We start from the raw sequence: 11,180 nt of genomic DNA on the forward strand, positions 1-11,180 counted from the left end.
TGTCGTGCCAGAATTCAACGATCCGAGAACGGAGACGAATAATACAGTTAACGAAGAGGTCAATGAAGAACGTTATATGCACAATTTCATAAACGATATGTTCTCCAACGTTAATGATGTCCCGAACAACCATGAACCAGTCGAAGATGCGCAGAGATTTTATAAATTGTTTGATGATTCCAAACGGCCATTGTATGAAGGTGCTCGAATAACGAAATCATCGGCACTATTGAAACTACTTCACATAAAGAATGTCTGTCAATGGACAAATTCTTCGTTCGATATGTTGTTGCGTCTACTTAAAGACTACATATTACCGATTGACGCTCAATTGCCAAACTCCTACTACGAAAGTAAAAAATTCATTACTGATATCGGACTTAAGTATGACAAGTAGACGCATGTAAGAACAACTGTATGCTATTTTGGAAGGACGACAAAAATGAAGATTCTTGTAGAGTTTGTGGTCTTTTAAGATGGAAAGTCGACCAAACAAGTGGGACAGTTCGAGAGAAGCAAAATGGGAAATTCATTCCAAAGAAGGTGTTGAGATATTTCCCTCTAATACCAAGACTGCAAAGACTATACATGTCCTCAAAAACGGCTCCAATGATGAGATGGCATAAAGAAGGAAGAGTTCATAGTGATACGTTGAGACATCCCGCTGATTCCTTAACCTGGAAAACGTTCGATGAAAATTATAAAGATTTTGCGTCTGAATCTCGAAACGTAAGACTAGGTTTATCAAGCGATGGGTTTCAACCATTTGCAAATGGAAAAAAGTCATATAGTGTTTGGCCGGTTATTCTCGTTCCTTATAATGTGTCACCCACTACTTGCATGGATTCTAGCAATTTTATTTTATCTATGTTAATTCCGGGTCCAAAGAGTCCGGGAGATGCAATTGACATATTTCTCCAGTCATTGATCGACGAGTTGACTGAACTGTGGCAAACTGGTGTGAGAACGTTTGATGCACACACCTCGCAATACTTTAACATGCGAGCGACGTTGTTGTGGACCATTAACGACTTTCCCGCATACAAGAATTTATCAGGCTAGAGTACGAAAGGTAAATTTGCTTGTCCTTATTGTAACAACGACACGGTATCTCTTCGATTGGTTCATGGTTCCAAACAATGTTACATGGGTCATAGACGCTTCCTTCCACCAAAGCAAAAATACAGAAGGGATAAAGAGTCGTTTCATGGTCGAACTGATTATGGAGAGCCCCTTAGATTGTTAACGGGTCAAGAAAGTTACGAGCAAGCACGAGACCTAGAAGACATAATTCTTAGTACGGATCTAAGCAAGAAAACCAAGATATATCATGAAACGCGGGGAGACAATTGGAACAAATTGAGCATTTTCTTCCGTTTGCCTTATTGGGAATTATTATTATTGAGACATAATTTGGATGTGATGCTTATTGAGAAAAATATTTGTGATAGCGTGTTGGGAACAATAATGAATGTGAAAGAGAAGATGAAGGATGGTCCTAAAGCGCGTAAAGACTTAGAACTATTAGGCATAAAATCATGGTTACATCCTATAAATGATGAAGGAGTGGTTCATTATCCAGAAGCGCCTTTCACTTTGACATCCGATAATAAAAAATGTTTTTCGAAATTCTTGAAAGATCTCAAGTTGCCTGATGGTTTTTGCTCAAATATCAGTGGTTGTGTAAATTTGGAAGAGAAAAAGATTTCGGGATTAAAGAGTCATGATTGTCACATTTTGTTAGAATATCTTATTCCTTTAGCAACCCGTGGATTACTTCCAGATAATGTGTATGATGCGTTAGTAAATTTGTCTCGGTTCTTTCGGTTGTTGTGTTTCAAAGAGTTGATTCAAGCGGACCTCGAACAATTGTACATGGATATTATATTGACACTTTGCAAATTTGAAATGATTTTTCCGCCGTCAATCTTCGACATCATGATGCATCTCCCGGTTCACTTGTCATTTGAGGCTTTGCTTGGGGGACCTGTTCAGTATCGATGGATGTATCCGTTTGAACATTACATGGGTACAATGAAAAGATACTTGCGGAATAATAACCACCTAGAAGCCTTTATAAGCGAGAGCTATCTTGTAAATGAGAGTATTAGTTTATGTGCCAGGTATATGGAGGAAGAAGAGCAAGAAAAATGCACAAACTGAAATCTCGGGCATTTCTATATTTTCATCGTTGGAAGACCTATCTAACGGAAAAATATACAACTTGGATTATATCGATCGAGTGACAGCTCATTCATACATTTTGAAAAATTGCCCCGAAGCAGAACCTTTTTACATGTAAGATTATATGTTACTGTTATTAATTAGCATTAAAGAGTATGTTATTTAATATTCGATCTATTTACAGAGATTACATGCAGTATTGCAATAACAACGAGTCTCGTGGAGAAACGTTTGCCGCATATTTCAAGCATAGAGTGAGTTAATTATAAACCATATATTCTAACTCTTTATATTTATTTTAACTACATGTCGGGTATATGTATGTATAGGTTGCTCAATTAACCGAATTTAACGACATATCAAGAGACCTCAAGATCTTAGAAGAAGGTCCAAGTATGTACTCGTCTATGTATGTTTGGTGTAAAGTAAACGGATACAAATTCTGTACAGAAAAACACGAAGAAGGTTTGACAACTCAAAATAGTGAGGTGGTTGTTGAAGGGTTCAATGGGTCTGAAACTATGTCATACTACGGAGTTTTAACAGATATAATCGAAGTGCAATACTTTTCTCACAAACGAGTCGTTTTATTCAAGTGTAAGTGGTTTGATACACACTCGGGGGAACTAGGAGTGAAAGTGGATAAATATGGCTTCGTAAGTATATAAATGTAAACCGAATTTTAAAAACCCAAAGTCAAGACCCGTATATATTGGCGAGTCAAGCAAAACAAGTATTCTACGCCCTTGATATGTCAGCCCGACCCGGTTGGAAGATTGTGACAAAAATAAAACCGCGATTTACAAATATATAGATCAGATTAATTAATTAGGTAGATTATATGTTTTTTACTTTATATTATTTCTTATTACTACTTTATTTCAATTATTCGCTCATTTATTAATGGTATGCATTAAGAATGTCTAAAGGTAGTAAAGAACCTTGGTGGAGTATGAGGAAAACACCCAGCAAACTCTCTAAGCCGTACCAGAACCTCATTGCACAATCAGAAAACTTAAGGCTCCGAGAATCGTCTACTAGAGATCCACCACCTATTGTTGTAGTCCCGATAGCTACTGCTCCCCCAGCAGACGAGGATGTTGATGCTGGTGAGGCAGAAGAGTTTGTAGAGAGTACGTTTGCTGATATGGGGGATGATGACGATGAGGCTGACGACTAAGGTCACGAGGAGCCTCAGGACGAGGATGAAGAGGAGGAGCATGGATCCACTCCCGACCCATCATCGACAAGTAACTTGTTTACAATTAGTTATAGTTTGAATTGATTCACATATCTGATTATGAATTTGATAATTTTGAAGAATCTTGTGCTCGCAAGAGACGGGGGAAAAACAAGAATATTGCGTTATCTAAGAGACCAGCGGGGACAAGGATTCCTCTAACTTTTAGAGAGGTAGATGGGAGGCCGGGCGGTGTTGACGTTGGAAGAACAAGGTGGTCTAGACATGTGGGGTCGGTTGTGCGGGATCCCTCAGCCGTCTCGCACCGTCTTTTGAAGTGGAAGGCATTAAGTGCTGACCAATTGGATTACATTTGGACTGCTGTGAAGGTAAAGATTAATTAATTATACATTAATCATTCAATAATTATTTTAAAACATTTGAATGTTTTTATTTTCAGGATCCGTTCGAGGCTACTAATGGTCCTATTGATTCTTTTCGAAAGACCGGAATGGGACACGTCAAATAGATATGGGATAGATGGCGCTCGGATTTGCACAAGGAATATATCCGCGTCCATAAAGGAGACGAGGCCGCGGTACTTGCCAATCCTCCACCAGACTACGATCGAGATGATTGGGAGTTTGTGTGTCGCAACCATTTCTTTACGGAGAAATTTAAGGTACGTTTCATAATTCAAATAAAATATGATATTAGTTATTCTAACTTTAATTTTTTTATTTGAAATTCAGAAAAATAGTAGCACAAATATAGCTAACAGAAAGCAGCTGAAATTCCCGCATCATACGGGAAGTAGACCGTTTGCTCAAATTGAAGAAGAGTTGGTAAGTACATTATTTGTAATAACTTAATATAAAGATTGTTATGAGTTATATAATTTTTTTTTCAACAGGCGATTGAAATGAGACGGGCTCCATTTGTCGTTGAAGTGTTCAAGAGGACCCGTACCCCAAAACCGACAAAAGAAAACCCAACTCCCGTCCCGGACGAACGCGTGCAAGAGAAAATTGTAAGTGAATTGAATTTAAATAAATTACTTATAACTAGTTTATAAATTATTATATAATTGACAAATTATTTCAAATTTGCAGGTTGAGATGGAGGAAGTTCTAAGTAACGAACCAGAAATATCAGACTTTGAGTTGACGGAGAGAGTATTCGGACGCCAAAAACATGGGGGAGTATTCGGTATGGGATCAGGCGTCCGACCCACACACTTTCGTCAGGATCTACGAAGTTCTAACAATTCTCAATGAGCCACTGATCGATTGTTTGAGGAGAATCAAAGAATGGCGATGGAACTTGAGGAATTGAAGAAAAGGGATGAAGAAAAATCTCAAACGATTAATCAAATACAAGCGGAAAAGGTAGAATTGATTTCAAGAATGGATAGGGAAAGTGCAAAACAGGAGAAGGAAATGTTAGAATTGAATGCAAGATTAGAGAGTTTTGAAATGTTTATGCGGCAATATCAACCACCCCCTCCCCCCACCAGCTAATTCTAAGACGTTTCGACTATATGAATTGATTGAATATGTTTAATGGTTTAATGTAAAACATGTTGTTGGGATGATTGATTTGAGAATTTTGTAATGATGATTTTGTTTTATGAATTGATTGGTTTGCTGAACAGGTTTAGGTTTCGGTTGAGCACAAAACAATAGGGTTATTTTGTAAATTTTGTAGGGAAAAACCGAAAGTTAAATGGAAGCTTTCGGTTTTTCTTTAAAGGGAAAAACCGAAGGTTAAGCTAATAAATCTCGGTTTTCTTTAAAGGAAAAAACCGAAGGTTAAGCTAATAACTCTCGGTTTTTCTTTAAAGGGAAAACCCAAGGTTAAGCTAATAACTCTCGGTTTTTCTTTAAAGTAAAAAACCGAAGGTTAAGCTAATAACTCTCGGTTTTTCTTCAAAGGGAAAAATCGAAGGTTAATTCAATAACTCTCGGTTTTTCTTTAAAAGGAAAAACCGAAGGTTAAGCTAATAACCCTCGGTTTTTCTCATTTGAAGAAAACCCGAGAACTATAGGATATCTTTCGATAAACGCACAATTATTTTTAACGACGGAGTCAATACCGAGGGATGGCGATAGTTACCTTAACTCTCGGATTTTGGTCTATACCAAAAGTTATAGGGTCAAAACCGAGAGTTTTCACTCTCGGTTTTGACCACTTTTTTACTAGTGCTTCTCCACACACTGCTCTACCAAAATTTCCTCACTCTTCTTCACGGGTTTTAATAAACTTTCCAAAACCCATAAATATTTTTTGCTTGTTCATCAACATTATCATCCTAACCATCATTCACAACAACAACAAATCAAGTATGAGATTTAGCCCATTTCCTAAATCATGTTTTTTTATCAACTATTATTAAGTAAGTTAATTAATTACCTAAGTCCACATTCCTATCAAATGTGTAAGAATCGAAACATGTGAAAAAACATATGTCAAACACAACAGGGTCAATCAAAACAATTCAATTCCTAAGAAGTTCAATATAAAGTTTAGCATTGTCCACACATTCGAGCATGGTCAAATGAAGGATTTTGTAATAATCATGAAAGAAATTGAAACAAGTACTTGTCCATGGTACACAAATGGCCCATACGCTGCCAGGAAGACAGTAACAACCAAAGTCCCCATAACCATTAACTTCCCAAAGTTTCTAAGGATCCCTCCACGACAATAGTTACGAAACAAGTAGACAAAATACACAAGCGCATCCACGACAAACAAATGTTTAAATCAAATAAGAAAGAAAAAAAGAAATCCCCCATCAAGTCATTCCTTTCTTCAAGAAAGGGTTGACCCTTCTCTAGAAGGGATGACCCATTGCTAGAAGGGATGACCCATCTCTAGAAGGGATGGCCCATCGCTAGAAGCGACGATCCTTTGCGAGAATCACATGAATCTTCCATGAAACGAAACTAATTCAAAGCATCATCTACAAATATCATCATCGACAAGATGAACAATCTATATGAACAAGAAGAACAACCTCATGGTTTAGGGTTTGAAGATAAATATAATGGAAATAAGAACATAAATCGATCCAATCACATGATATTATAACTAGTTTTCGTCGTCGATTTTTATGATGTGTTCGTTTAGGGTTCCGTCGCCGTCGCCGTCTAATAGAGAACACGGAGTAGAGAGAAAAAAGAGAGATGAGGAAAAATAACAAAATGAAAAAATTTGAATATTTATATAAAGAACATTTTCCCATCGCATGACAATCCTCCCCATCGTGTTATGCGAATGGAGTATTTTTGTCAAAAAATTATAAAGTTGTCACAAGTGCAATTAAAATTATGCGCTGGTCACTAGCGCATTTAAAGTCTTTTTAGGGTCATTTGGTCAAATTTCTCATGCAATGTTTGTTAAGAGAAGGAATGTATTTCTTTTTTCTTGCTCAATTTTGATCCATTTCTCTTAAAGGGTTCTTCCTTCTTCTTTGTCTTGACTTTATTTTCGAACTTTTTTATCTAAATTTTGAAGAAATTTTTACTTTCTCTCCTTTTATCAATTTGAGATTTTTTTTTCCTTGTTAACAAATAAAATTAATCTTTTTTATAAATATTAAAAGATAGCTAAGCTTTCAAACAAATGAGAAAAAAAAAAAGAGTGAACTTTATTAGTTAAAAGTAAGACACAATTTGTCTAGTTGATAACCAATTATACTTCTGCTCCCTAGTCCCTACACGTGTACCGTGTTACGATCCATATAAATATTTTGACCGTCGATTGAAAAGCATATCCACCGTGCCGCGTAATACTGCAATAGTATTCAGAAATCAGACCAATTTGTGAGTTTAGGTGATGATCAATTATCAGAAGCCAAGTATTCTTAAATCAGACCAATTAACCCGATTAGAGGAGAAGATTTGACCTAACAGGGAGAGAAATCTTCAAAATCAAATTCGAAAATGAGTTTCTTGTTCGGTAAAAAGAAGACACCTGCAGGTTGAATTACGGATCTATCTTCATTTCATGTTTCTTTCCGTTTTTACTGTATTTGTCTTCTTTTGTTTTCACGGATTCAATGTATTATACGTACACAGATATTGATCATTTAATTATAGGGTAATTAAGAATTATTAGCTTCCAAATTATGTCTTAGTTGTAGCATGATGAACTACGGGTAATCCAATATTTTCTATGCATTTTTCTTTTAGGAGTAGATTAGGAAAGTCTTTAGGCCATGGCTGGTTTAGGGTTTATTCTTAATTATCAGCAATTGATCAAGATGATCAGTAGACTATTGATATGTTTCTGGTGTTTTTTTTCTTTACCAACTGAAGGTTTACCTTACCTGGTAGTTGGAAACAGAGTGAATTTGCAGTAAATACAAAATCTAAACGCCTGAATAATCTTATGCAGTGATGTTTATTTCCTTGCCTTCTGGTGAATATCATGATATCATTGTGTCAAAGTATGATTGTAGCCCTTTGGAATTTTGAACTGGAAATAGATATCTCTAAGAATATTATTGAGTTTGCAATTAGTGCAACGTAGATTTTAGTGTACATTGATTACAATAAGAGAGTTATATTGCAGTTCACATATAACAAATGTGAAATAGACAATATGCCATGAATGTTACATTTGAACGCATACTTAAATGTCTCATAATGTTGCTGCTCCTACATTGATAAATGAAAGAAGTATAGTCTTGTATGCTGATGTCTGTTTTAGATTATATTCTGGTGATGTAGCAGTAGTAGACTCAAATGTCTTCAATTGTTGGAGTACCTATTGGAATTGTCATTTTATATGGTCCACAATATCTTATAGATGTAAGGCAGCTTAGATTGAGGGTTTAGTCCCAGATAAGCTGACATTGTATATCTGCTTTTGGTTTAGAACTGTTTCGAGAGAATAAGAGGATGCTTGATAAATCTATTCGAGAAATAGAAAGAGAGAGGCAAGGCTTACAAACTCAAGAAAAGAAATTAATAGCCGAGATTAAGAAAAATGCAAAGCAAGGACAGATGGTATGTATCTCTTTCCCAGTAGTACATGTTTCTAGTTTATATTGTATTTATGAATGCACATTGCAATATGTAAATATTCTACAATATTCTAAGACTGAAAAGTTAATTTTAACCAAATATCTCTAGCCCATTTAAATTTGGGATTTATTTACAAACTATATTGTTGAATGTTAGATGAAGTCCATAACTTTTCAAAGTTTTTTGATTTAGCATATGAGTGTTTTTTGAAGCTGAGGTAGATTTCTAGTATGCTTTTGGAATGTCACTCTTATGAACATGATTCAACGTAAAGGTGGCTGTCTGTTTTCATATTCTATACTCTGTTATGAAGTTGGATATTCACAAGATGGCAAATTTTGCTTTATTTTTCCATGATTTATATTGTCAATGAGTCAAATCAGTGTTCATATGTATATGGACAGAAGGTAAATGTGAACTACAAACTGTTTTGCAGGGAGCTGTAAAAGTGATGGCAAAAGACCTTATTCGAACTAGGCATCAGATAGAGAAATTCTATAAGTTAAAATCTCAGCTCCAAGGTGTTTCTCTTAGGATTCAGGTAATTTTGTTTCATCTTTTGTTAGTATCGCATTCTACAATGTTTTATATGCTACAAGGTTATATGAAATTCAATAATTCCGAGCTTTGACAGGAGGGCCCTTGAGTACATAAAATTTTCTTTGTTTCGCTAATTTTTAATTCAACTCTGGGTGTAAATGCTAGCGGAGTATGCAATTGTTGGACTCATTAGTATAATGTAGCTTTTTATTTTTAAAAATGGTTAAAGGGAACCAACAAGCTTGTGGACATGAACATGGCGCTCTACCACCTAGCTAAACTAGCCTTCTCATTTGTATAATGTATATTATTTGAAAATTTTCTCTAATTTGATTGTCTATTAAGCATGGCTATTGGCAGTAGTTCTTCTATTCTTTCGGAGTCCTCTACTTCATTTGTAACTGAAAAATAAATATGTAGCAAACATGGGTTCCAATATTGGAGATAAGAAGCCTAGATAATTTGGATAAGAGAAACCAAAAATAAGTTTTTTTTGCCTAATCATATTTTGAACTCAAGGTTCGATTTAAATACTCTCAAGAGTAGAAATAGTATATTTCATATTCTACTATTACTGATATTTATAATAGTTATACTCAATTAACAAGTCTAACCTAACCGGTAACCTGGCCAATCTTCTAAATTATCTTGTTTCCCCAAGTTACCCAATTTGTGTCGCTCCATTGAGTCATCCTTTTCTCCTTTGATCACGGCGTTTGTGCTTATATGCAAAAAAAAACTTTTAGACATCCTAATGATTTAAAGGATTTATTTGATTTGCATGATAAAATCTTTATATTCCTTGATGATATATCAGACGTTGAAATCTACGCAAGCCATGGGGGAAGCTATGAGAGGGGTGACAAAAGCGATGTGCCAAATGAACAGGCAAATGAATTTGCCACAACTACAGAGAATAATGCAGGAATTCGAGATGCAAAATGAGAAAATGGAACTGACTTCTGAGGTAATGGGGGATGCCATTGACGATGCACTGGAAGGAGACGAGGAAGAAGAAGAAACGGAGGAGCTAGTCAGTCAAGTCCTAGATGAGATTGGAATTGATATAAATTCAGAGGTTATATGTTCAATATTTTAGTATGAAATCACACTATTGTTGGTTCATTTGCTTACATGAGTTAGTTTCTGATATGTTTTGCAGCTCATGAACGCACCTGCTACTGCTGTATCCGCCCCAGTTGCGAATAATAAAGTTGCGCAACCTGAAGCGACAGACGACGGGGGTGGTATAGACAGTGATTTACAGGCAAGGTTAGACAATTTGAGGAGAATGTAATTAAGTAAACTCGTACGGTCCATTTAAAAGGAAACAAGATTGTATTAATAAATATTACATAGGGTTGGTTAACATAAAGATTAATGTGTTGTGTATCTATCTCTCTATCTGTCTCACATTGTTTATTGAATACAAGTTTCTTATGATGGGCCAAATCTTGTAACATTGTTCCCCAACTCAAAAACATTGCTTCTATATTGTATTATGCCTCCATGGTTATGTTCCTACTTTGTTTTGTTAACTAAATTATTTTGATCATAATTATAAAACTTTTACTATCAAAAATATATTCTTTATTATTATGTAAAATGATTTAATAAAAAAATATAATGTTCTTGAGAATGCAAAATGATATCAATAAAGAGTCTTTACAAAAATTTGGAAAAAATTATTAAAAAATAGCATAACATAAAAATGTTCACCAATTACTTTAAAAAAATTAATAACAAAAATAATAAATTTTAATGAGCACGGAGGTTCGAGAAGATAAATGTGTTTCTCGACTATTTAAACTAGTTTATCCAATTAAATCTCCCTGATTGTCATAATAATAAAATTATGAATTAAACGTATCGGTCGACAATGATCAGTGAATGTTCTACGATTTATTTCATGACAAATGGTCAACTAGAAGATAAGCATGATAGTAGCCCAATGACTTAGACCAATTGAGCTCACCGTCTTTATCCATATTTTCCAACAGTTAACGATAAATTTCGGTATAACCCACTGAATATTTGTCATGTTCCATAATAAACTCCAAATCGCAACCACTCCATCACAGTGTAATAGTAACTGAGGCGCTGAATCCTCCTCTTCATAACACATTCTACAATGACACTCCATAATACACAATTTTCCATGCATTTATCATTCGTCAAAATCTTTCAATGCGTGACACTATCCAAAGTACGAGATATTCGATGGAACTTAGAGTCGCGCAACT

General features: G+C 35.3%; 1 protein-coding gene across 1 annotated transcript; it reads left to right on the forward strand.

The window, feature by feature from the left end:
* Window positions 1-7,202: 7,202 nt before the first annotated feature.
* LOC124935667 (vacuolar protein sorting-associated protein 2 homolog 1) lies at window positions 7,203-10,461 on the forward strand. The gene is made up of 5 exons (XM_047476083.1): window positions 7,203-7,348; window positions 8,249-8,379; window positions 8,834-8,938; window positions 9,755-10,015; window positions 10,100-10,461. Exons 1-5 carry the CDS (start codon window positions 7,312-7,314, stop codon window positions 10,232-10,234), a joined length of 669 nt encoding a protein of 222 aa, XP_047332039.1. The 5' UTR covers window positions 7,203-7,311; the 3' UTR covers window positions 10,235-10,461.
* Window positions 10,462-11,180: the final 719 nt, after the last annotated feature.

The sequence above is a fragment of the Impatiens glandulifera genome, chromosome 4 (genome assembly GCF_907164915.1).
Source record: "Impatiens glandulifera chromosome 4, dImpGla2.1, whole genome shotgun sequence".
Classification (NCBI taxonomy): domain Eukaryota; kingdom Viridiplantae; phylum Streptophyta; class Magnoliopsida; order Ericales; family Balsaminaceae; genus Impatiens; species Impatiens glandulifera.